Raw genomic sequence first — 27,763 nt, forward strand, 5'->3', positions numbered from 1 at the left:
GGGTTCAGGTAACCCCGCTGGTGGGGGAGGGGGAGGTGGGGGTGCTGGGATAATGGGGGGGGTCAGGTATTTCAGTGGGGTGGGGAGGTGGGGGTGCTGGGATAATGGGGTTCAGGTAACCCCCCTGGTGGGGGAGGGGGAGGTGGGGGTGCTGGGATAATGGGGGGGTCAGGTATTTCAGTGGGGCGGGGAGGTGGGGGTGCTGGGATAATGGGGTTCAGGTAACCCCGCTGGTGGGGGAGGGGGAGGTGGGGGTGCTGGGATAATTGGGGGGGTCAGGTATTTCAGTGGGGAGGGGAGGTGGGGGTGCTGGGATAATGGGGTTCAGGTAACCCCGCTGGTGGGGGAGGTGGGGGTGCTGGGATAATGGGGGGGGTCAGGTATTTCAGTGGGGCGGGGAGGTGGGGGTGCTGGGATAATGGGGTTCAGGTAACCCCGCTGGTGGGGGAGGGGGAGGTGGGGGTGCTGGGATAATGGGGGGGGGTCAGGTAACCCCGCTGGGAGGGGAGGGACTGGTGGAGAAAGGAGGGGCTGGTCGGGTAACCCCGAGGGAAGGTGCGGGGGGGGGGGAGGCGCGCTGGCTCAGCGGGGCAACGGGAGCCGGCACGTGCCGAGCGGACTCCTTGGCCGGTGGCGGAGGGAGCCGAGCGCTGGAATTGGCGCGACGCGGCCTATAAATGCCGTGAGGCGGCGCGCCGGCCCCGGCAGTCGGAGCGGGGGCTGGCGGCGCTCGCGGGGCCTGTAAGGGAGGCAGTGGCGGCCTGAGATAACCCCCGCCCTTTCCCCAGCGCCGGGGAGCGGCGGCGACAGCCCGAGGGGCCGGGCCACCCTTTCCCCTGCAGCCCGCCGGATGCTGCCGGGCTCGGGGCCGGGGGGCCAGGGTCTCCGGGGGCATGAGGAGCGGCCGCCGCAGGGAACAGTGACGTCCCCGGTCCTCTCCCGCTGAGGGGGCCGAACCCCCCCGCCTGGAGCTCAGCCCCCCTCCCCCTCCCCATGACAGAAAGCGCCCGTCGCCTTGGAGACGCCCGCCCGCCGCCCCCCGCTCGCCAGGCCCGGGGGGGTCCGCGCCGCCCCTAGCGGCATGACAGCAGCTGCCCCCGCCCCCGGGGGCGGCCCGGGGGGAGACCGCCTGGCGCCCCGCCGGGGGCTGCCGTGAGCCCAGCGCTCCCCTGCCCGCCCGCCCGCCCGGCCCTCCATGCCCCCGCGGGACGAGGATGGAGGCGGTGGGGGACTTTGAGTACAGCAAGAAGGACCTGATCGGGCACGGAGCCTTCGCCGTGGTCTTCAAAGGCCGCCACCGCAAGGTAACCGGAGCTGCGCCTGGCCCCCCGCCGCTCCCGGGCTGGTTACACAACCGCCCCCCCGAGAGCCCCGCGGGACTGGGCCGTGCACCCGGCGGGCCGGGTCGGGCCACTCCCGGCTCCCCAGAGCCCTAGGCGGCGAGCGCAGCAGGAGCTGCCTGGGGCTCCCCTCTCCGCTGCTCCGGGGGCTTTGTTGTGATGGGATCCTGCCAGACAGGAAGGTTTGAACCCCGGCGTGTTTTGCTCGTCAGGCAGGTGGACTGGCTGTGGCGGGGAGACGCGCAGATCGGTGTGACGGGGAGGGGGAGGCTTGTCTGCCTTTATTTAATGTGTGTGACTCCACTGCTTTTATAAGCTCAGTGCACCGAGTCCTTCCTTGGTCAGGGCTCCTACCTGCCAAAGAGCAGAGCTCCATCTACTGACTGCTGCCTGGGAGATGGGCTTCTCTGGCAGCCTGGGAATCTGGACTCCTGCACCATTTCAGTTCTCCTCTCACAAAAAGCTGTAGAAACAGTTGGCCAGCTTTGATAAAGGTTAAAACCCAGGTAGTTTGCCCTTTCTTTTTCCTGCTGTTTGGTGGCTCCCAAATGCAGGTGCTGCTTTTGGGGAGGGGAGGGGGATCATCTGTACAGGAGACTGGTTTCTTTGTTTTGCAGCAGTCACCAGTGTTTATCTCACTTGATAACTGGAGACCTAATGGAAAATTGGCTCCTGTTGGATTGGCTGAAGATTTCTTAAACTGAAAGGTGTCTCCTTTCCCAGCATTGCTTCCCCATTAGCCCAGATAGCATTAGGTGCACTACACCTTCACACTTTTTATCCTGAGATTTTAGCCTGTGTGTGTTGGGGAGGGGGCGGAGCGGGAACCTGGCACAATTCTGATTTCCAAAGAAATCTATGTAGTGTCAAGGAACACTTCAGTTTTATTCTTCATGGACGTTAGAGGGGCACTCTCAACTCGCAGTGGCCCAATTATTTAGATTTTTTTCTAAAAACAAGTTCTTGCAAAATCTAAGGTCAGTAGAAATTGCTCCACAACATCATAAATAAATATGCATATAACTTGTTTTTAAACAAATATTCCCCCAGGTTGTGTGCAATGCAGATATTGCAGCATTAAGAGCCTGAAGGTGAAAGTATATAAATAACTGTGAAACTGACACTGTTGATGTTAGCTGTGGAAGATAAGAGAGAAAGAAAGAAACAAACAGCAACAATAGTGAAAAGCAAACTGGATTTATACAATCCTTTCCATTTTAACAATCTAAGGTGTTAATGTGATTTTTTTTTTAAACTGGAATTTTGTCTTTCTCAAAACAGTTCACCATTGTAGTTTATAATGGTTTTCATAGATGTGTAAAGTGTCACCGAATGAAAAGAACACTAGAGGTTTTGGTGGCCTTATTTGAAAATCACAAAAATAATCACAAAAGGGACAGATTAGGGATCCATTTATTGTTTCATTGGGCTAACTTTAGCCAGTCGCTAATGGGGAAAGTAAACATCTTTTTGTTTTTAAAAAGACTCTTTTCCTTTGCAGAAAACGGATTGGGAAGTAGCCATAAAAAGCATTAACAAAAAGAATTTGTCAAAGTCACAAATCCTGCTTGGGAAAGAAATAAAAATCTTAAAGGTATGTTAATTTGCAGTGATTTTTAAAGCCTTCTCACTGTGCTTTGTTTGAAAGGAAATGGGAATTTCGGTCCAGTTCTTATGAGATGGGTGGCCATATAACAATCACCATAGTCCTAGTTTTCATAGCCTTGTTAGTTGCAGCAGTGGTCAATAAATGAATGGGCCAAGAAAAGAGACTGAATTTTCCTTTTATCTCCAGAAAAGGTCCCAGAACTGGTGTAAGGTACATAGTGGGCTGGTGGGGTGGGGAAGCTTCTGTTCTGTACCGGCTGTATGGATAGAGGATTTTATAAGCAGGGCTGTTAATCTGGCACATTTCATTAGCACTACATTTACTGCAAATAATGTGAGAGAGGAGGAGAGAACATGTTATCAGGTTTTTTCTTTGTAAAGATTACTTGAATTCATCACCTTCTTTGCTCAAAGGCAGGGTGGTTACTTGAAAATTAGAGTGTTTGTGCTGGGATTTGATTCTTAGGACAACCTGCCCACTTCTAAGTAAAATGTTAACTCAAAATTCACAGTATATGTTCGGTGGAGGAAACTTAACAGAAACCTAATTTATTTTGACAGTACTGAATTATGTGAAAACCCTGCATAAGGCTGTGCTCTTTAGAAAGTGCCCTTAGTGATCCTGTACCTCAACTCTGCAAGCTTCCCTACCTGTCATCTCTCCTGCTATTGGATAGTCATTATCAGAATTTGCTTTATTCTGATATTTTCAAACATGGCATGGCACATTACTATCTGGAAATTCCAGTGTTAGGTACATTATTGTGGCTCTATTTATTTAGTTCCTGTGGCATCCTCTTTAAAACAAGCTAGAAATGAAGTTTAACCACTTGAGTGTCCTGGAAGTTTTGTTTAGTATCATTTAACTTGTCTTCCAATCACTTTAAAAAGGATGAATTGTTGAGGTGAAAATAATAGTCTAATCAATTTATTTTCCCCTAAGCAAGATGTTGTGCAAGAGTACAAAGTAAATTCAGTCAGGTTTTGGTATAAATTCAGGTATTTTATAATGGAATACTTAAAACAAAATATGGAAAATAAATTCTGGAAACAAACACTCAAAGAAATGTACATATCCCATGAATTCTTCCTAGCAGAGTAAGTCATTCTTTAGCTGTTCATTATGCCAGACTATATTTTCATGATGTAATTATTTTGTTTTATAGGAACTTCAGCATGAGAATATTGTGGCACTCTATGATGTCCAGGTAAACAATCTCCTTTTCTGCTGTAAAATCTGTATTAAAATATACCGTGTGGGAATGTTGAAACTGATTTCTGTGCTTTTTTTGAATGCTCAGATCATTCTGGTGAAAGATTTAATCACTTTTTTAAAGGGTGTTTGCTATTAAATACAAAACTTGTACAAAGCAAATACAAAGCTTGTGAAAGGAGCACAATGTACTGTAGGCTGCAGGGTTCCAAGAGCAAGTGGAAGCTTGTGAATCTCTGCAGAGGCCGTTTGTGTAGTCTGGCCCAGAGGGAGAGCATCAGCTGGCACTTATAGGTAACTGGGTGAAGTTACATTAGTGGTAGCAGCTATTCTCCTTTCCTAATTAGAAGGAAGGAAAATGCTGCTAACTGGGAAGTGGCAGCTGGCAGAGAATGGGTGTGTTCATCAATTAGGACATTTTTCTAACAGTTGTTGATTAGAAAGAATGATTTTCATTTGTTAAGGCAGGCAACATGAAGGAGTTAACATAATTTAGAATCCTAACTGTAGAAGTGGCTTTGAGATCCCTGTAGTGTGGAAATACGCTGTTTAATCCTGTGTCAGTGGGGCAAAACTGAAAGCAATTGAAGGCATAGTGATGTGACATTTAAATGTTGCTGATGTAGCTAGTGGAACATAGATATACAATGACGTGTATAACACAGGTGTGTGACTGGGCCTCTTGGAATGGGAAAACAATGTAGCAAACCACTTCGATCCTATTTTCCCCCTTTCTTGTATGTCTAGGAATCTGCCTGTAAAGGTTGAAATGGTTTAGTCCAGCATATTATGGGGAGTGCATGCCTAAATGAATTCTCCTTAGAGAGAGATGCTGTATTCTAAGACTTGCAAGTGTTGAATACAGCTATGTATGTAATTATGTAGGTTATGCAGTTATTTTTTCTACTTGAATAGGAACTATACATTTATCTCCTGGGCTTGATTCTAATCTTATTTGTGAATAAAATTACTGTAAAGAATCCTTAGGACAGTGCACAGTTAAAATATAATTAAACCTGCATAAAATTGACCTTTCCTCATATCTCATGGTTGTGAATAACCATGCCAAAAATAAACCTTGCTCTAAATTTTTGGAGCAAGATGGTGGTGTGCGGACATCCCTTCTCTCCCCATCCCCTTCCAAACTACACACTGGGATGTGTGGGACCTACAGTACTTTTTCCACTGTGTTTCTTATATTCAGCATTCTGGATTTCTCTTACAGTATTTGATAACATCAAGACCACCTTAGACAGAGTACTGATCACTTTTCTGCATTCTCTGCCCTGCTTATTGAGGAGTTTAGGGCCTGATGCTGAGGGTTGTTGAGTGGGAATAGCAGGCTCTCAGCATCTGGACTTGAATGATGTCCTCAACCATTGCAAGGGAAATTCTGAATCCTGAGCATTGGATATTGGGAAGTAAGGGGGCAGCTGACTTTAAAACCCGTTGCATAAAACCTATAACTTAAAACTTCTAAATGTACACATGTTCTGTTAATATATTAGTTTAAACTCACCAACCTTTACTTAAAAAAAAAAAAAAAAGCTTTGCAGTTCACCTTTAAGGTATGTTGTCTTGGTTCCATGTTTTGATGATCTAATCGTTGTGTATCTTTCCATTATAAACTCCAAGGAGTCTAATTCTCCTTCTGATTCATGCACAAAACTCCCACTAGTGTGCTGTGAAGGGAGAATAGTAACCTACATTTGTGTGTGGAAGCCATTTATTTACATAAAGTTTATTTGGAAAGGTAAGTCTCATACTTTTCTGGTCTGTCAGGGTTGGAAAGATGCCAATATAGTAAATGTTAGTCATGAGACTTCTCATATGATCAGGCCTATAGTCTCCGTTTGACATGGGGATGGTTCTGCTTGTCATTCAGCCTTGTGCGTAATTAAAAGGCACAGCTATAAGTAGGAGAAGGGAAAACTGCATGTCAGACCTTGGATATATTTCAGACACATGCATAGTAAAAGATAAAACTTTGCATGCTGAGGTTGCTTTTATTGATGAAATATTTGCTAAAGAATATGTAAATCAAACAAATAGATTTTCAATTTCTCTATAGTGCTATGATTGTGAAATATTATACATCATTAATTTATGAGATTACATTAATTTATATCCCAGAAAGAAAAGCACTATACTAGGCATTCACACATCTGGCAGCCATTGTACCTACTCATTTGCTTTAGTGTTTCATGTTCTAGCATGTATTGCACTTTTTCTTTCCCATAACATCAAACATTTTGGGAATATAATACAGTTGATTAGACTTTTGGAAATCAAGCAGTTATCAAATCACAGAAACTACAGTCTTTGGGTCTGAATGTTGGAGCCAGTGAAGACTGTATCACAGTAGGGAGTTCCCAGTGTGACTGGGAGTCTGTTTTTATAGATCTAGGTCTGTAGCTTTTGTTAACCTTAGGCAGTTTGAAGCAGAAAATGCGCATGTTTTAAACAGCGCTGTTTGACAGACCAGTTTACTAAATAATCAAAGAACTGACTTTGTTTTACTAGGTCTTCAGAGTGAAAAGCTGGTGGGTTATAAGTAGCTAAAAACCATGTGGTGAAAAATATAAATGTATTTTAATACAGAACAAATATTTTCAGTACCACTTAGTGGTAAGCGATCTATTTACACAATGCCGTTATAGCTATATATTTGTTTATATTCTACTCTGGAATATATCAAGTCTGTGTATTAAAGGGATAGTAAATCCTTTAAAATGAATCACTGAACTTTTGCTTTATTTTGAAATAATTCTCATGTTTGATGCATTTCAGGTAAGGTAGTTTGTCACAGATTCCCTCTCCCCTTATCTCTGTCCAGATACACTTTTGTTGGTATTGCATTGCCTATTGGCTGTCCCACAATCAGTAATGAGAAGCATACCCTGCTAAAGCTTTTAATGAAATCTAAAGGGACCTTGATTGTGAACAATCCTGCTATTAGCACATGGGCATTTGGAAGCATCATACATTGCTCTGGCTTCAACTCTCTCTGAATTCAGAGGTTTGATATACCACTTAGCATGTGTAGCCTTCACTCCATTATAATACTAAAAGTGCCCATTCATCTGGAAATGTTCCCAAATGAATTGGTGAGCCATTAATGTGCATGCATTGCTTGGCATTAATATTGTGTTGTACTGATGCCAGCACAATAATTGCCATTGATTTCCATAAGGTGACTACATGCAGTGTTGGCAGGTTTGAACTGTAGTTAAGCATTTCATATAAGCAGAGACATACTTGCTATTTATGCTATCGTGGGAGCCAAGATAACTGTAGCAAGCTATAGTATTAGAAAGTATGCAGGATAGTTTTTAGTAGAGCTGGTATCTAGAGCAAATCGGTAACACGGACAGTAGTTCCTCAGAATCGTATTGGAATGCTACAATATATTTAAAACCGATAAGGCTGGAGATACCTGTCCCCGTATCAGTCCATTAAGGACCAGTAGGGAAGGTTAAATGCCCAAAGAAGTGGTTTAAGCTGGTGCTTCTTATTTTTATTACTGGAGACATTTTTAAAAACTATTTTGCTTTATCTGTGCGCAAAGGATGAGTAGTTAGTTGGAACAATGAGTTTGAGGTCCCGGGACTCTGAAAGGTTATTTTAATGGCGAACTTAAAACTTTAAAAATAAACACAGAGCTCTGTAACATTCTAAATCACTAATGAAATAGATGGGTAGTCTTTAACATGTGAAGACTTGTTTTAAAATAAAATATTTAAAAATAACTTCCTGTATTTGCCTTCTAGAGCTTGAGTCCAGCATTCTTTGTCTTACTGAGGTGTGGATTACTTCCAAACCCCTAAGCAGCATCTGGAACCCATCTCCTTTCCCTGCTTTAGGTTTCTGGGATGTCATTCACTTTTATAGGAGGAACAGAGAAACCTTGACTCAGATCTTGACAGGTTAATTAAAAAAACAAAACAAACAACTCCCTCCCAACACTTTAACCTATCTTTTGTAAAGTGCATTGAGATCCTTGGATAAAAGATACTACTTAAGTGAAAATATTAATTATCTGTACACAATAATATGATGGAAAATAGCTGTTTAGAATGAGCTATATTCAGGCTGTGAATTTGTGCTTTTTTTTTACATCACCCCCTACTTAAATTGAAGTGTTCAGATGTTAGTATTTATATCAGTTCCTTCTAGACCGTGGTTAGGCAAGGAAGTCCCTGTTGGAGACTGCATTTCTGTATCATTCTGTTTTACCATCATTAGTTGTGTATCCTTGTTAGATTTACCCAAACATTCCATCAGTCTGGCGTGGCTGCCTACATTTTTTGAGGTGGCTGCTTCAGTCACTCTGGCATGTTCTTGTTCTTTGCTTGTTCTGGGGCTTTGGTGCTTGCTCCAGCACCTACTTCAATGTGTCTGCCCTTGTTTCTTTGATTTGGCACTTCAGCACAGGATTCTTCTCGGAGCACCAACATCTAAGTTAGGATGCTCCAGTGCCATATTTTTCTCAGGTTCTTGTCTAAGGTCTCTAAACTCAGAAATGTTTGTTCCTGCTCTGTTGTCCCAGCACAGCCATTCCGTACATCCCCTTAAACATTGAAAACCATTTCTGAGCTGAGCCACAAAACCACTGTCCTCTCCTCTTTTTTAAAATCACTCCCAAAGTCCACTTATTCTCTTGTGCCACAAAAAATTTTTATGCTTTGTATTAATTTCTCAACAAATGAATTATTTTTGCTCCAGCATGTTATGCACTAACCTCACTGAGCAACTGAATAGTCATTCCTCACCTACGTCTCTTTACTCTCTCGTTCTGTGGTATGCTGTGTTATGTCCAATACTAGTTGGTAAACTTCTTAGGGTAAAGATATTTTCTCGTCTATACTGTGAGACATCTCTCCTGCTTTTAGGCATTATTTAAATAGTTAATTTCTTACTTATTTAGTAAAACACTCGTGGCCGACAGGCCTCAAATATTATTCTTCTTTGACTTCCCTATTGGAAATGCATCTCTGTGGTGGAAAATACAGTCAGCCTCTAAAATGAAGGCTGCAGAAGTCTAAAAATAATGTATTTAAAAAAAAAAACATGATCGAAAAAAAATTCACTCAAGAATCTGAATTTCTAAATCACATAGCACTTAGTAGTAGCTGGAAGGTCGGCTGCCATAATGCTGCTCCTTGAAGAATGAGGTAGAATTAGTGTCTAAAATTGGTGGGTTATGACAAGGAATTGAGGGATAGGGGCAACCTTTTAAAAGTTTATTTGATCCTGTTGAAGCAAAGCTAATATGTTGTTCTTAACTTACCCTGCTGTGCCTAGTTATTACAAAATAATATTACAAAAAGATGCATCCGATGAAGTGAGCTGTAGCTCACGAAAGCTTATGCTCAAGTAAATTTGTTAGTCTCTAAGGTGCCACAAGTACTCCTTTTCTTTTCGCGAATACAGACTAACACGGCTGCTACTCTGAAACTAGTTATTACAGTTTGTGTGTCATGGCCCTGTTTCAAGAACTTACAAGTGTGTATGTGCACAGAATAATTTGTGAAAGGCAGATGTTTGATGCGACAGTAACATTATTTTGTATTATGTAGTAGGCCATTCTGAGAGTGACTATTCAGTTTAATTCCTACCATAACTGTTAGTTAAGTACACCATTTCATGTACCAGAAAGTGACTGGCCTTGCTATTGTAGTACATTTGCCATGGCTGATAGCTCTTTTATATGAATAATTGGCAGCATGTATGCTATTTGATCCTACTGTCAGATGTCAATTGACATTTCGTCTGAGACTTAACATTTAGGCAGGACTAAACAAATGTTCAGTCCTATGTGGAGGATTATTGCTGTGATGTACACACAGGAAAAAACTTAACCCATGACTGCAGTACAGTGAGAAACCGCTAAAAATTATATTGAGCAAACTCCTATTAACTAAATCTTTAGTGCTTTTGCCAAATATATCAGTGTCCCAGAGAGGTGAGAAGCAAGCTTGGCCAAGAAATTATAACTAATGTACGGCAAGTTAATTTTCAGATTTGTTAATCAGAAGATGATGGGTATACGAGCTGTCATGCTGACATACATACACTCGGGACTCAGATCATAAATGTGTGTTTAAATGGAACTAATAGACATAGAGCAAGAGAGTATCCATTTGATTTGCTGCCATTTCCAGGAGGCAGGGAGTGTTCACAGGGTCCTTATTGAGATTGTTCTTCCAGGGTGTTAAAATAATTGGCAGCCCATTAAGATTATTCTCTGCCGATGTTAATTCATTACAAAGAACAATTTCATAAACCAAAAGAAATCTAGGATATATAACTAGAGCTATAGATTATTGATGGCCACAATTGTTAATCTTGGATATTTGACTTGCGCTTTGCTTTTTAAAAAATGAATGCGTTCTACATGGAAATATTTTGTTCTGTACCAAACCCTTGCTTTGGGCTGGGACTTCATCCACATCCTCGTCCTGAGACACCTCCTGAATATCAGGGGTTAAAAGGCAGTGTGTTTTGATGGACTTAGTGCCTAATATTCCCTTCCTAAATGTATGTGTTTAGCTTTCAGAAGACCTGGAATGTTTTGTTAGCATTTTCTATCTTCTACTTGTCCTTGCTGCGGAAACCCTGAATCAATTGATTCAGAAGTATCACAGGCAAAAAGAGGGACTGGAGACAGTAAAGCAAGGCATGCAAAGAAAAAAATGTTTGAATGGATGTTCATGTGACTAGCAGAATATAAATTTTGTTTTGCATGTTATTCATCTAAAGCAAGTAGAAGCATAGGCTGGAACTGTAATGATTTTGTGATCTGTTTATAAATTTATAAATTTTAAAAATGAAGTTTTCAAAAACAGCTTTATTAGGTCAGTTTTATTCTTGAATGTTAGGTCTGTAACACATTGGGTCACAATATTTTGAATACTTTATCTTATGCTCTGTTTAGCAGGTCAAACCAAAGACCACAAATTGAAGGAATGATGGAGGATGTGCATAGTTCTGCTCCTCAGCAAAATAATTCAAAAGGTTTCTGAATGTATTGCAACATGGAGTTTATATTCTTCATGCTGTCCAAAAATATGGTTGATACAAGATGTATACTAGAGAAATTTATTGTGAATTTAGATGGTGATGTGAGCTAATTCAGCTGTTCTGTATTAGGGAGCTTGTATTGTTGGAACATTGAAAGATGTTTGGGTTCGAGGTAAACTTTAGTACTCTGTGTGGTTGGTCAACCTAAAGCCAGCAGTGTGCAAAGTTTTACTTAGAGGACATGAACTAGATATGACTTTTGACCAGATGGGAGAAAACTCCTTGTGAAACATTTAATCTACTCATCTGATTGGTGAAAAGGATTAATCTGTCCTAGATTAAGGCTACCAACCTAGGATTAATAAAGTTAATCTGAAGTAATGATTCTTACTAGCTATCTTATTTGGCTGCCAAAACACATCAAACACCCTTTTCTAGGAATAGTGGTTAAGGAAAAGTTACCTAACTGCCTTGGTTTATGGAGAATGCTCTAGTTTAACCTAGTTTAACTGTTTAAACAACTGTAGGAAACAACACAGGTGTACCTTTAAATGGAAAATCTTGGTGTATTTTTCCCATTTTAAATCTTACTGTTGTGCTCTAGCACCTAATCCAAACTTGTATCTGCAGTCGGGATACTAGTTATGAAAAAACTTGGAAAATAACTCGTGTCACCAAGGTGAGCAAAAGTTGGTGCATATGAAGGATTAGAGCCTTAGTGTGGTGTAAAACAAACCGCAGTGTGTAGGGCAAGATCCAAGTATTAGATTATGCTGAAATGGTTAGAGTTTAAATACACTGGGGAAGAGTTAAAGATAACTCTTGATTGTGCTATATTAATAAACAGTATTGCCCCACAACGTTAAAATGTAAAAATAGTACTGTGACCTAGGGACCCCTCAGCACTAACTAGCAGAGGGAACCTCCTACCATAACTTTCATCAGGTCTGACACAGTCATTGCCCCAACTTGCTGTTGTCATAATCTGTATCTAAAAGGTGTTGTGTAAGGTGTCATGTGCAAATTGGTAACACACTAGTCATTAATATTTTTGTGTGATGTCTGGATGGAGGATGTTTAAAGAACTACAGATGTGTGCTGGAAGTATGTTCCCAAAATGTGTTTGGCAGATAGTGCCTAAGCCCAGTCTGTCGTAGGCAAAAGAAGGTTGTTTTGCAGGCTTGACAATCTCCAAAATAAATTAAGCAAGGTGAGACCAAAGACCGTGAAAGCATGTTTACAAGTAAGGTAAACAAAGCCATCAGGCGAGCAAGTGGGGGAATGTGACCACTAATTTAAATAATATAGATTCTCTCCAAATAAATTGTCTGAACTCTAGAGCACAGACAGGTTGAAGCTTCATTTAAGACTTCAGTTTCAGATATACAGGTTTAAAAATTTAAACATTTTGGGAACTGATATTTAGGGATGAACTTAAACAAAATTGGGAAATTCAGTTAGGTGTTTAAACGTTTGGGTAGGGTTCTATGGAGTGAGGGGCTTGAGTTAAGGTTAACTGGGGTTGTTGGAGGGGAGGGGATTTGAAATATTACAGATCTTGTAATCTTGATCCATTGCCACTTGTCACTGTTTCCCAGAAACAAGTAAATGAAATCCTTGGCCATACTGTATTAGTAGCCACAAGCATAGGTGCCAACTCTGTGGGTGCTCCAGGGCTAGAGCACCCATGGGGAAAAATTAGTGGGTGCTTTGCACCCACCGACAGCCAAGCTCCCTTCCCCGCCCCACCTCGCCTCTGCCTTCCCCCCTGAGCGCGCCGTGTCCCCTCTTCTCCGCCTACCTCCCAGTGCTTGCTGCCGCAAAACAGCTGTTTCGCGGTGTAACAAGCTCTGGGAAGGAAGGGGGAGGAGCGGGAACGTGGTGCGCTCAGGGGAGGAGGTGGGGAAGGGGTTGGAATAGGGGCAGGGAGGGGAAGGGGTTGGAATAGGGGCAGGGAGGGGAAGGGGTTGGAATAGGGGCAGGGAGGGGAAGGGGTTGGAATAGGGGCAGGGAGGGGAAGGGGTTGGAATAGGGGCAGGGAGGGGAAGGGGTTGGAATGGAGGGACGGGGGGGGCAGAGAGGGGGGTCGAGTACCCACTGGTGCTAACAGAAGTCGGCGCCTATGGTTCCAAGGGACACATGGGCTGCCTTCAGAGTGGGCAACTGGCAGAAGAAAAGAGTGATCATGCAAACTGCACAAAACAGCCGACTTTTCTCAAGTTCCTATGTACAAAAAATGTGTACTTCTGATCCAGGGCTCTCTGGCACCAACCACCTCCTCAACTGTCTGAGGGTAGTGTCCAAATAACTGTGGCATTGCAGTGTTTACTTTGATTTTTAAGTGATATTAAACTAACCGCTCTTTAGATTCCTCCTGCTTATTTGGAGAAGGAACAGTCACTGTCATAGGACAACTAAAGGGCTTCCTGTTTCTGAAGGGAGCAATTTCAGTTGAAAGGATATTGCTTGACAGGGAATTCTGGAAAATTTGCTCTTTAGTTCTGTGGTGAATAAATAACTAGCATTAGCTGATTGTTGGATTCTGTCATGAGTTGCCATTTTTGTACAAAGAAAACTGCATAATTTGAGTTGCTAATTATGTGAAATCTTCAGTTCTGATTGTTCATATTTTTGCTCTATGCACCAACCATTCTGTTTGCCAGTGGAGAGTAGATATTGGAACTTGAGAAAACTTGCTATGTAACAGGGTAAGATAATTGAAACAGAATTTCAAGAGTTGTAATGCAGTATGATCTGATGGCAGGCTCCTCAGCTGCCTAAACTCTCAACCTGCTGACTGAAACCTATAGTTGAGATCTTACGGTACATTACACTCCTGTTAAAGCACAAGAGAGGAATTACCGCCAGTGCCACAGCTTGTTATAACTTTCACTTGTTTAGTGTCTTCCACCCAAAGAACACAAAGAACTTTACGAACAATGAATTAGTTCTCATCATGCCTCTGTGAGGTGACATTGATCCCCTTTTATGGGTGGGGAAAAAAGATTTGTTGAAGGTTGCACAGCAAGTCTGAGAGAGCCAGGAATAGAACTTAAGTCTCCTGGCTCTCAGTACTCTTTCTTTAAGTACTTGCCCATTCTTCATCCGTCAGAATGATGGAAATCAACTGGAATGCATAAGTACTTTAATTAGTGCAGATAGTTTGCAATTTAAGCATTGTGCTCTGAATATTCTAAATGTTGTTTGGTGTCTCCAGGAGAGTTCTAGAAGAAAATATGAATGGTTTTAGTTGGAAGACTTTATTAACAAGACACACAGCAAGAACCACTATCAAAGAAAAAAGACAGCTTGTATTGTCATGAAATATTTTTAGTCGTCTAATTAGAACAAGAGAAAATATGTACATTAGGGTTGCCAACTTTCTAATTGCACAAAACTGAGCACCCTTGCCCTGCCCCTTTCCCCACCCCTTCCTGAGGCCCTGCTCCTTCTTCAAGGCTGCACCCGTGTTCACTCCGTCGCCCCTCGCTCACTCTCCCCCACCCTCACTCACTTTCACTGGGTTGGGATGCAGGAGGGGCTGAGGGCTTCAGCTGGGGGTGCAGGCTCTGGGGTGGGGCTGGGGATGAGGAGGTTGGGGTGCAGGAGGGGGCTCTGGGCAGGGGCCAAGATGTTTGGTGTGCAGGAGGGGACTCAGGACTGGGGCAGGGGGTGGGGGTGTGGGCTCCAGCTGGGGGGGGTGGGGCCAGGGTTGAAGGGTGTGGGGTACAGGAGAGGGCTCAGTGCTGGGACAGAGGGTTGGGATGCAGGCTCTGGGAGAGAGTTAGGGTGCAGGAGGGGGTTCTGACCTGGGGCAAGGGGTTGGGTTGCGGGAGGGGGTTCGGGGTGCGGGCTCTGGCCGAGCGGTGCAGCAGGGCTGAGGCAGGCTCCCTGGCTGCTCTTGCGCCGCGCAGCTCCCAGAAGTGGCGACATGTCCCTTCTCCGGCTCCTAGACGGAAGCTCAGCCAGATAGCTCTGTATGCCGCCCATAGGCGCTGCCCCCGCAGCTCCCATTGGCCGCAGTTCCTGGCCAATAGAAGCTGCAAAGCCAGTGCTCAAGGCTAGGGCAGCACACTGAGCCCCTGTGGCCACCCCTGTGTCTAGGAGCCGGACATGCCGGCTGCTTCCAGGAGCTGTGTTGAGCCAGGGCAGGCAGGGAGCCTGCCTTAGCCCCGCTGTGTCACCAACCTGACGTTTAGTGGCCTGGTCAGTGATGGTGACCAGAGCCATAAGGGTCCCTTTTCAACCGGGCGTTCTGTTCGAAAACTGGATGCCTGGCAACCCTAATGTACATGTTTATCTGACTTAGTGTATTGCCTTCCTGGAAAAAACATTGTGGTTTGTAGAGGACACATGCTCCAAGAAACAAAACAAACAGGAACTTCCTGTAATTTGATCTACTGCTGCTTCAGTGTTGGTTGTTTGTTGGTGGGAGTTAGCCCTTAGTTCCAACAGACTTGATTAACTTTCCAAGAAACTTGCTTCAAGATGCAAACAAATCTGTAATGCTTTCAATGTTCTGAGTTGGAGAAAGAGCACCTTGATTGCCTTTATGCACAGCTAAAGGGGGTGGCTAACATGAACGCTTCCAAAAGGTTAATTGGACTACCTCTGTATTGAACAAACATTAAAATACCTAGTTCATCTTAAATGTAACTTATTCTTGCAAGTGAATAGAAATTAGGATCCTTTTAGAAAACAGATTCCAGGAATTAGAATGCTAATACTACTTGACAGTAATTTGATGTGTTCAGCGCTTTTATGTAAGCTTTCATTTTTCAGTCGTGTAGTTCATGATACCAGCTGAAATGCCTGGGCTCTTTACTGTAGGAACAACTTTACTGTACTTTGTTCTCAAACACAGGAATACAAATTTTCAGCATTAAGCAATCCACCCCAAATTTGGTTTGGCTTTCAATGGTTAAAATGTGCTGTTTAGTAATTGGCAGTTTCAAACCAGCAATTATAAATTATTGTAATTAAAAAACATAAGTTAGCTGAGTATCTTTTTTTCTCTCATTTGTGTAATGCCTGTAGAATTTAGAAGTCCGAACCCATAAGAGGTTATGTACTGTACTTTTTGATTGTCACACTTAGGCAAGTCAGCTTCCTTGCTCTGGGTCTGATCCAGTGCTCATTGAAGTCACTAGGAAGGCTCCCACCGACTGTATTGGGCTTTGGATCAGGCTCTGACATAGCACATCAAAGCACAATTTTTTAAATACTTTTTTTTTTTTTTTTTGCTGAGAGTTCAGTGTACAATCAAATGTTTACCAGGTGTCTGTGAACACCTGAAAAATCACTTCATCATTTCACAGAAGTTCTTGACAGCATGCTCAGATTCAAAATGTGTGAAGACTGTAAATATAAGCATCAAAAAGTGACTAATTTCACAGCTGCTGTTTTGCTGTGTAGTGCCCCTTCGGACTTCTTTTGTCACTAGTATACATACAGTCAAACTGTGTATAATTCTGTTTCCAAATGTGGAATGTCCCTTATCCTGTATGGTATGGTACTTCCCTCTCCTCCTTCAAACTCCTCAAAAACCATCTCTTCCAACACATTTTCCAACCACTCCCACTCTTATATTAACTTTAGTTCTATTGTATAGGGATTGAATGTATTGTCCCACTTAAGAACCACCATGACTTTATTTTGTGTGTTCTTTTCTCCTTCTCACTTGTTATCTCCTCCTAGCTCCCTCTGACTCCTCATGCATTCTGTCTACTGCTACCCAGTCAGAATGCAAACTCTGAGACCAGGACTGAATTTTGACTGTATATAAATGCCATGGAACACCTGTGGCACTATAGGCATATGTTAGAAAATTGAAAATGAATCAATATAGAAATCTGAGTGCTGCAGCACATTGTTACCAATACATACAATTTGTGTTGGTACAGATGAGCAGACTTTCTCTTAGGTTAAAAAAGAATCTTTGGTGCATAAAAAGTCCACGTTCTTATTTCCACCCTAAAAAGCAGGAAAGGTTGCAGGCAGACTTGTGAAGGGTACTCACAGTTTACAGTTGGGGGTTAGGCTAATCAGCCTTTGAATAACTCTTACCCTATTATCAGACTGGGAGTCCCAGTTCCAAATGAGTTGGAAGAGGTCAGAAGCTTGGAAAATCTCACTAGGGCTGCCATATCAAATTGCAGCCTTGCCGTCGGATGCTTAAATCCATGTCTGGAGCATGCCTCAGCCAATGACTCATTCGGGAGATAATTTCTAGAAGTATACAAGGAGCCTGGATTAAGTACCCTGCAAATCTGATAATACGTTTGGGTATCCAGTTTATTCCAGGTATTTGGCAAACTGATATGTGATTTCTTTGATTGACCTTCAGTTTTTCAAGTGGCAGGACCAATGCTTGTTTGGCCAAGGAGCAGGGAACCTTACTTTGAAATCTCTCTTACAGGGGATTGGCTGGCTCTGGAAAATCTTAAACAGCCTTTTGCAATGGCCACTAGTTCAAATTTGAGCCAGGATGTTAAAAACCAACAGATATCATCTAATGGCTGATTGGTTGGACTGGTGTCCAGTTGAAGAGGTGGCCAAATATGGGGGGATACCTGACTGGCCCTTTATTAATATAGCGTTGGCTGAGATACTGAATAGGTATGAAGGTTAAAGGGACAACGTGTGAATGACACTCACACTGTTGCTCTCTTCGCGGTGTATTTTGTATGGCTAGAGATTCTTTGATTATTTGTCTGGCAATCTTCATGAGAACTAATATACACTTTTAAACGTAAGACTTAGGAACATCAGTTATTACACTAAAATTTAATGATTTTGAGCAAGGTCACTTCATTTAATTGATAATCTAATACTATATTTGGTTAGGGTAAGAGGTGTGTGTTTGTTTTTGTTTTGAAGGCCCTAATTTGTCATCTCCCTAAATAAAATTTATTGTGCTTTTCTTTCAGGAAATGCCCAACTCTGTCTTCTTGGTAATGGAGGTATGTTTGTGTATGTTTCTGTTTAACTGGATTTGAATTAGTCTTAATTTACAAAAGTGCTATAAAAATGTATTGACTAAGCAGATATAGCTGCAATATAACCTTGGCCAGCTGAAATTTGTAAATCTGAAAGCTGGATCATTAATTTCATATGCACTGTTCAAGATGGCAATAATTGTGTGTTCTATAAATTATGCAGTGTTTATGATCACAATACCATAATTCTTAATGGAATGTTTCCATTACACACCAGAATTAATAACTATGAATAACTGACAAAAATAATAATAAAGTCAAACAGATGGAAAAGATTTTCTAGATTTTATTAGGAAAAAACATATAAGAAATGAAAATTAACATCTAATAAATGGAGTGAACATTCAGACATCTACATTTTGAGTACAAGCCTTTCCTTTTTTTCAACAGTATTGCAATGGTGGAGACTTGGCAGATTACTTGCAAGGTATTTGATTACCGTGTTTCTCTATTTGTATACTGTCATGCTAAACACTGTAGTCTACAGTTGTAAAATCCATCAGTATTCCTTTTTTGCTTCTGATGTAGATATTTTATTTGTGTAATATCTCTAATGTAATGTCATCAGTGTCGACACTGAATGTGGTCATTGAATGTCCTGCTTTCCAAATTTCACTATTACAGTAAAGCAGCTAATGTTGAATATGTTAAGTGATTTCTGTTTGAAATAAATTCTAGATAGATTGCACCCAGTTTAATTAACTCAGTTTCCAAGTGTAAGGAGGTACTTGTGCCTTGAGAAGGATTTAATGAGGCTATGTTTTGGGGACTTTCTTTCCTTTTTGGTTTATTCTTTGCTTTCTGTCCTGGGGAGTCTTGAATGCTATGGGAAACCCTGTTGCAATCCTGTATGTGAGGGCAATGCAGTTTACTGTTTCTGGTTAAGTACCAGGATACTTAAGTTTCTGTGATGCCCAAGCACATAGGAAGTCAGAGATTTGAGCTCCTATGTGGCTGAATTAGGAGAACATGCTTTAAGATGGTGAAACTTACTATTAATGTTGGGTCAGGAGGTTATGGTTTTTTGGTTAGCAACATGGATCACTGTATGTACCCAACGAATTCCCATCAGTTGCTCCACTTTCTGGTATAAACTTACACTGCCACCATCTATTTCTACTGTATAGTCTTTCCAGTGAAATTTCCCAATGAAATTAATAGGCAGCAGCTTTAAAACAAACAAAAGGAAGTATTTCTTCACACAACACACAGTCAACCTGTGGAACTCGTTGCCAGAGGATGTTGTGATGGCCAAAACTATAACAGGGTTCAAAAAAGAATTAGTTAAGTTCATGGAGGATAGGTCCGTCAATGGTTATTAGCCACGAAGGTCAGGGACGTCCTTAGTCTCTAATTTCTAGGAGCTGGGAGTGGAAAACGGGATGGATCACTGGATGATTTCCTGTTCTTTTCATTCCCTCTGAAGCACCTGGCATTGGTCACTGTTGGAAAACAGGATACTGGGCTAGATGGACCATTGATCTTGACCCAGTATGGCTCTGTTTATGTTCGGTAGCTGTTCTTAAATCTAGTGGAAGAAGTATTCCAACTATTATATTTATGTTATAACACACCTCTCCAAGAATTTGGAAACCAAATTCTTATTTGTCTTTACAGCTTCAGGTTTTGCATTTGTATAAAAGTTATGTCTTTTAGCCATTGTAAATGTTTCTTTTAATGCTAACTCTACCAAAAGCTAATAAAATAAGTGATCGATCTATAAGAGTTCTGTCCATGCACAGCTGGTCTAAGTCATGCCTTTGTCCCTATCCTGAAACAGCTGAATTTAAAACATTCCATTATTTGTAGAGCTGAAAGAAGAAAAGTTCTAATCTAACACTTCGGTAACATGGTGCAAATTTTTGTCAGATTATATTCTAAATCTGAGTCTGTGGTGCTGCTGACCTTGTTTTGATTCTTCCCCACTCCCTTTTCTAGGAATTGCCTCTAGAAATTTGCTGAATTACTTGGATAATGAGGCTTTGTGAAAAAGCACTTTTGTTTTACTAGGCAGAGTAATGCATGTAACTCTTGCATGCCTCTGCTTAGGGTGATGACACAAGTTTCAGAATCATGACATGAGTTCATTTTTTAAAATCATCTTTTTAAAAGTTTTCTCTTTGGGGAGAAATAAATCATCCTTCCCTGGAAAGTAACATTTTTGTATCATCTTTATCACATTCTTTATTTATCTTTTTGTGTGGAATGGATTTTTGTTTACTAACAGCTGCTGTTACTGCATCTATGTATAGTAAGGGCCTGATCTAGCTTCCATTGAAATCATTGGAAAGACTCCAGTTGACTTCAAGGAGAGTTGGATCGGACCATAAGTTCAGTTTTTTTTAAAAAGCTACATATTTTCTCATACTGCATGGTATGTTCCTGCACAAGTCATCTAACATCTTTCTGAGAGCTATACAAAAAAAAATTAGTTTATTTTCTTTGAAGCACAGCTGTTGTATATGAATGTTATTTCCAGCATACTTTAGCTACTTATATGGAATGTAACTTAATTAACAGAGAGAACAGATTTAGGGTTTAATATTGGCAGCATGGTCTTGCACACCTTTTATACTTGTGCAATTCTAAGTAAATGTTTAGTAAACTGTTTTCCTGTTGCTTGCCTCCTGTAGTTCTATAGTTTTTAGATGGCTCAGAACAGCATTCCGCAGTGATGATGACAAGCTTTACAATCAAAATGCCACAAAGCTGAGTAGACTACTGTAAATACAGATAACTCAAAAATATCACTAGTAGTAAAGCTGTAGAAATGCATATTGAATGTGTAATTGGGGATTATACATTTATAGAAAAACTTTAAAATACCATTGTTGTTAATTGAATGCAGGAATGTGACTTGTTTGGTTTTCTTTCAGACTTTCAGTGCAGCTCAGTGGTGTTACATTTATTCCGTTTTGCTCAAGATAAATACAGGTGGTGTTTACTTTATCATGTGTTTAAATATATGTATTTTCAGCTAAAGGAACACTTAGTGAAGACACCATCCGAGTTTTCCTCCAGCAGATTGCAGCCGCTATGCGTATCCTACATAGTAAGGGAATAATTCATAGAGATCTTAAACCACAGAACATCTTGTTGTCTTACGCAAGTCGTAGGAAGTCAAGCGTCAGTGGCATACGAATCAAAATAGGTAAATTCTTCTTCTCCTTAAAAGATAAACTTCAAATACAGTTTTCAGAGTAGCAGCTGTGTTAGTCTGTATCGACACAAAGAACAGGAGTACTTGTGGCACCTTAGAGACTAACAAATTTATTAGAGCATAAGCTACAGCCCACGAAAACTTATGCTCTAATAAATTTGTTAGCCTCTAAGGTGCCACAAGTACTCCTGTTCTTTTTTCAAATACAGTGAAATCCACTCAATTGCGACTTTATAGTGCAGTAGAATGAAAGGTTCTGCCTTAGGAGTTTGTTCATTTAAATTGCTGCAAATCACACAAACCTGGAGAATAGAAGTCTATGCTATCAGATGGGTCCCCAGTATTAAGAAATTTGAATTATAATGAACTTTTTGGTTAAATTTGATCAAACAGGTATCCTGAAGAACAGTTATAAAATCATGCTGACTAATGGTTCTAATATTAAACTATTTTAATTGAGAGAACATGAATCTTTGGTTTCCTGTAGTTTTAAAAACTTGCTTAATTTTTAGTCCATTTCAGAATGTCTGAATCGGCAGTTTGTTTATAATTCAGAATGTGCTTCTGGCGGTAGGACTCTTAAGACTTCTCTTTAAAAAGATTCTAGATTTAGTTTTTGGTATATTTTTGGTAGGAAAGAGTTTGGCATTGTAATTGACATGGGATATGAACTGTACTGACCTTACCCTGACTGAATTTCTGAAAATGTTCTATCTGGATGAATTAGGGCAGTGAGTTTCCATTGAAACAGACATTTTGTATTTAATTTGTTTCTTTTATGATGCATTCTGTTGTTGAAAAATGAGATTCCTGTTTAGGATATGACCCATTCCAATAAATTCATTCCTGTTTTCTAATCAGTATAGAAAAGGCAAAATTCCTCCCCTTGCCGCCATATTTGACAATTCTCCACCCTTTTTGTTTGTGCAGAAAGGTTCAGGCATCTGAAATTTAAATTTCCAAACTTTTACCTGATGTGATTTTAATTAAGCAGACATGTATTTATCACTCTTAATGAACCATTTATATTTAGCTACTGTCTTTAATCCTTTCCTGCTGACGCCAAACAGCGTACTCTGCAGCTGGAGAGTTGGCTGAGTAGCAATTTGTACAAATGATGCTGTTGCTGTTTCTTGGCTTGCTGTTAAGGAGGCTGGTGCATTGTTCCTGTTTGCTTCTCTTCGAGTTTATACACAGCCTTCTGCTACTCCACTAAGCTGGCATTTTATGATAATACTGCACTTACTTTTCACTCTTAACTGGTGATTACAGCAGATAACGAAAGATTAAATCCATTATAGAGTGCATAGGTTTAAGCATTATTTTTCTTTTCAATGACTGTGTGTTTCTTTAAACAGCTGATTTTGGTTTTGCTCGTTACCTGCATAGTAACATGATGGCTGCCACTTTGTGTGGGTCCCCTATGTATATGGTGAGTGATGGTATTTTAAACTACATCCTGTATTTGTTACATATTCTGTTATCAAAGAAATAGGGTTTGCCATTTAGAGACAGGTGAGTGTGTGCTATTTAATGAGGATGATAAGGGGAGCATACAGTTCACCTTTCCACTATTTCTTCAGCATATGCTGTTCTGAGACCTGGAGGTCATGACTGTTAAAATGAGAGGGAATGAGGGGAAAACTGAGCATTTCTTTAGCAGTGTGGTGAAGAAATATTCTGGTAAATTAAAATAAGCCTTGGTATCTGTGTTGATATTATGGATTATGAGACGTGTTGGTTCTTGCATACTTCTTGATGCACTAGAAACTAATCCGTAAGCTTGCATACTAGTTGCTTTTGTACTTGCTGGCATTGTCTTCTGAAGTAGGGCATTGCCTGATTCCCAATTTCTGTGGAATAAGAGTGGGAGGAAGGGAAAATGGCTAGAATGCAAACATTGGAAGAAGACTGGGAGCAAACGAACAGTTATTTCAGTAGTTGGAATGAAAATGGCATTTATGTATTCTCCCTTCATACTCATAACTCCAGATAGCAATTTCACTTTAATTACCTTTTGTCTTTCTGAGCCAGTGTGGCCTAGTTGATAAAGTACTGGACAGGGACTCAGGAGACCTGAATTCTATTTTCAGCTCTGCCACTAGCCTGTGGGGTAACCTTGGAAAAGTCATTTCATCTTTAGGTTCCTCTGTTTCCCCATCTGTACAGTGGCGGTGATGATACTTACTGCTTTCTTTGTAAAGCACTTGAGATCTGCTGATGAAAAAGCACTGTATAAGAATGAGGTATTAATCATTTCGCATATCTCCATGCATGCAGATTGCCTCCTTTTCCTATATTAATAGCACCAAGATTTACATTTTTTCTCCAAGAATGCAGGTGTTCAGAGTTTAAAAAGTAAACAGTCTGGTGTCTGAAGTCATACAGTGGTACAGACTAAAATGTTAAATTTTATCTTATCAAAATACTGACCTTGTTGCAGTAAACTGGACCTTCTATTACTGCAGTTTGATTTGTGGTCTGATCCTGTTGCAGTGAGATAAATATTAACTATTTGATTTGTACCATTGTGGCTGCCAGTTTTTCATAATCCCTTCTGTAACTTTCCTGTGTTTTCCAGGCTCCTGAGGTTATTATGTCGCAACACTATGATGCCAAGGCAGACCTGTGGAGTATAGGAACTGTGATTTATCAGTGTCTTGTTGGGAAGCCACCTTTTCAGGTAAGACTTATTTTCCCAGCCTCTCATTTGATTGGTCATTTTCATCTGACAGAAGCAGCTGTGGTATTGCAGCCAGCCATGAGGATGAGGATGCATAATGTCGTCATGGTACGTTGTTGATATTGTTTCAAGGACCAGGTGGCTGTGCATAGTCAGAAGAGAAGGGTGGCTCACACTCGGTCCTTTTGAGATCTGAATGTGAAGTCTGGGATGCATGTGCCTAAGGATGCTCAGTAAAGTTAGTTCTGAGCTCATATCTCCCTTACGGTACTGTAAGCCTCTTTCCACGTATCCACTTGAACTGTCCAAGTCTCCTTTTTTGTGTGCATGTGCATAAACATGTGGGAAGGCTATTCTCTCTGCTGAAGTGAGGTTTTTAAACAAATTCACATTTTTATTTGACAGGCCAATAGTCCTCAAGACTTGAGAATGTTTTATGAAAAAAACAGGAATCTGATTCCTAGGTATGTATATTTTGTGTAGTAATTTTATATCTATGGAAATCAAGTGATTTGGATGGTTACATCTCTTTTAAAATACAGTTATGATTTCCCAAAGTGACTATATAAAGATGGAACCACATCACCCAACACATCTGCTGTATGTGCCTGTCAAATCATATCTACTGACTTCAGTGACAAGTACGTTTTTACTACTCCTGTTGGCTCTGCAGAGCCAACACAACTGTGGGCGAGCAAGTTAGATTCTTCTGGGTGTAGTCTATCAGCAGAATTGTTAATTAAGTTCCATTTGCGAAGTCTTTTACTGATGAACAAACCAGAGAGAGCACCCAGCTTGACTCTCAGATCTCAGCTTCAGGTTGCAGGGCTGACAGACAACAGTTTTTGGGTGTGTTTTGTTTTTGTTTTTAAACAGGTTTGCTATATAAATCATGGAGACAAACAGGGACTATGTGCTGGTTTGGGAACTGTTTCAGAGCGTGACATATTGTGAAGTTCTTCATCTTGGCTTTATTTTGTTTTTCATTTGTTTTTGTTGTCTGCACTGTAGCATCAAAATACCAAATCAAAAGGTGTCTTCCCTACTAACGTACAATAAGGCACTTATTAGCTACTGGTGTATATCTGACAGTCTTCCAGAGATCACGATGGAGTTTCAGAAGTAACTAGTGATTTTTGGGTGCCTCAGTTTTGGGTGCCCCACTGAAGACCTATTAGAGGGACCTCTTTTTCTGAAAGTTTGGAGCACTACTCCCTTTCAAGTGCCTCAAGTTGGGCTCTCAAGGTGTCCTAAATCACTAGTCATTTCTGAAAAACATGGCCCAACTGTATAGTTCTCATCCAAAGACCTCTAAAGGCGGAGCCTCTCCCAAATCTATATTTGAAGGGGGAGTCTCTTCACAAGTCTGGTCGTGGAGTTGACAACTCCACTCAGAAATGTGAATAATCAGGAGAATATTGGGGAGAGGGGAATAGGTTTATCTTGATAAATTGAAATTAGAAGTCTTAGTTGGTTTACTCCAGGCTTATCAAGTACGAATTCCCCTTATGCCTGGCTTTAATTGCTGACCAGCTGAGTTCTTACAACCTTGGTTCTGGGGCCACTATTTCCCTCTTGACAATTGTATGAGTTAGCCATCCCACTTTCCTTTCCTTTGTGATGCCTGGACCCAGTAGGAATTGATATTTAATGTTGCTGTGTTGACTTGGGAGTAATGTAATACCTGTGGCACATGTACCATCCTTTCACTGCCCATCCTGAGTCCAAATGTGTATCCTGCGTAAGGCAGTCAAGCATTTGTTGTGAAGATGCAGTATTATTCCAGGATGTTAGCTTCCTGGGTAGGAATGTAATATTAATAGAAATTAATGCATATTTGATTCTCTTTCTCTTTGTATATAGTATTCCTAGGGAAACATCAGCATATCTGACTGACCTACTGTTGGGTTTACTTCAGAGAAACCAAAAAGATAGAATGGACTTCGGTATGTAATTTTTTGATAAACATTTCCAGGGACTTTTTACTTTCTCTGTTAACCCTGTTGTTTATATACAGATTCAGTATAATTTTCCAGTCATCTGATTTAATTGGATGTAGACACAGGTGAAATATTTTTTCCCCTCACTCATCTCAGAGGACACAAGATACTCATCCACAAATCATTAGATAATTAACATCACAGTCACCTAGCAGGAATGTCTTCATGTCCATATGAAAACAAATCTATATCTATGACTTTGATTGGGTTGTTTTTACGACCAGTTATTAAATGTAGATTGGTAGACCACTTTCAATTGTGGTCTTTTTCTCCAGTGTTAATTTGTTGCAGTCAAGGGAAAAGTGACAGTAGATAGAAAACAAATATCTGAGAGTGGGCAACTTCTGTTTTTAAATTGCTTGTTGCTGCTTGCTTCAGTGTTGGGTACGTGCCCAAGAACAGTTGGTGGAGAGCAGACAGTCATATTTTATTAGGTGGTAAACAACTACTTATGCTCTGCTTACGTAATCCTTGATTATTTCTAAGAAACAGAATTTCATAAATAATCATTCTAAACATGAACAAACCTTATACAACCTGCAAGCTTTTAAATGTTGTTAATTAAAAAAGAAAAGGAGCATTGAAATAGTGGGCTGGTGTACTATTTATAGCATTTCTTTTCTAATGTCTAGTTGTCATCTGTAATTGTTGGGGAATGTTTCCAACTAAACCCTTGTTCTGCCAGGCCAGATTTCTATCTCTCGCTGGCCAGCTGTCACATAGTAGCTGTGCGCAGAGGAGCTGTGCTTTTCTGTCTGGTTTGGTTTGCATACTGTTTTCGAATGGATACAGCTGCCTTCATTGTGAGATACCTTAAACTTCATGTTACAGTGATTTATAATTTGTTTTTAAAGTGCTCTTTTGGCTTTAGATTTGCTGAAAACATTTTCCACTTTGATTAGAGAAATACAGCTTCCACAAAATTGGATTCTCCCTTTGCTTTCCTGTGTAAAGCATATACATGATGCTTTATGTCAACACATCTCTGTTTTAACAGTGGTGTACAGATCATGTCTGGTTTGAGCTCACATCTATATGATCTGTGTGTATATGTAGAAGGGGCATGGAAGACTGATGTAACACTAGCTTTGTTCATATTTGGCAGAGAACGAGTTCCCAAGTATCTATTATGCCTGGGATGATTTGTTTACAGATTTGTATATTTTTCTTATGATCAGAATTAGTGCTAGTAGAGAATTACCAATGACTGTTAAAGCCTAGGAGGAGCAGAAAATAATCCAGTCAGAAATGTAATAGACATGGCTGTGAGCTTGTAAAATCTGAATGCTTTATGTGCTGATTGCTCTCTACACAATAAATACAACTTTGTGGATTCTGCTTGTGAAACTGTGCGATCACAACTTAACTGCATACACAAGCCTAGGTATTATATATCATTTATGCAAATATAGAAGTTGAATCACAATTTGGCCTATGTCGTTCCTGTGTATGTGCAATGAGGAGAGTGGGGGAGAATATTCACAATAGGCTTTTGAATTCTTCACTCGATTTCTCTCTTCATATAAGAATATTTTTAATTCTTGTTATGTTTCGCTTTCGGAGTTCTGGCAAGATATCTCAAAAAATAAAAAAGCATTTTACTTAATTCAGACCAAAAAATCAATAACAGAATAGCTAAGTGCCTGATCCTGCAGTTTTTTACTACAGCGATTAGTTTTGTTGAAATCAGCAACAGTATTCATAGTAAGAGCTGCCCTTAGTAGGAAGTTCTGCAGTT

At 40.9% G+C, this 27,763-nt stretch overlaps 1 protein-coding gene across 1 annotated transcript in view; it reads left to right on the forward strand.

Moving 5' to 3' along the window:
• The first annotated feature begins 697 nt into the window (after positions 1–697).
• The window catches only part of ULK2 (unc-51 like autophagy activating kinase 2), a 54,050-nt gene continuing 26,984 nt past the window's right edge, over positions 698–27,763 (forward strand). Inside the window, exons 1-10 of the mRNA XM_075120906.1 lie at positions 698–1,304; positions 2,842–2,934; positions 4,115–4,156; positions 18,114–18,146; positions 18,573–18,609; positions 21,160–21,333; positions 22,701–22,774; positions 23,924–24,025; positions 24,431–24,489; positions 25,889–25,971. Of these exons, the coding sequence (XP_074977007.1) occupies positions 1,215–1,304; positions 2,842–2,934; positions 4,115–4,156; positions 18,114–18,146; positions 18,573–18,609; positions 21,160–21,333; positions 22,701–22,774; positions 23,924–24,025; positions 24,431–24,489; positions 25,889–25,971 (787 nt within the window). The 5' untranslated portion in view covers positions 698–1,214. The remainder of the gene's footprint in view (positions 1,305–2,841; positions 2,935–4,114; positions 4,157–18,113; positions 18,147–18,572; positions 18,610–21,159; positions 21,334–22,700; positions 22,775–23,923; positions 24,026–24,430; positions 24,490–25,888; positions 25,972–27,763) is intronic.

The sequence above is a fragment of the Caretta caretta genome, chromosome 17 (genome assembly GCF_965140235.1).
Source record: "Caretta caretta isolate rCarCar2 chromosome 17, rCarCar1.hap1, whole genome shotgun sequence".
Classification (NCBI taxonomy): Eukaryota; Metazoa; Chordata; order Testudines; family Cheloniidae; genus Caretta; species Caretta caretta.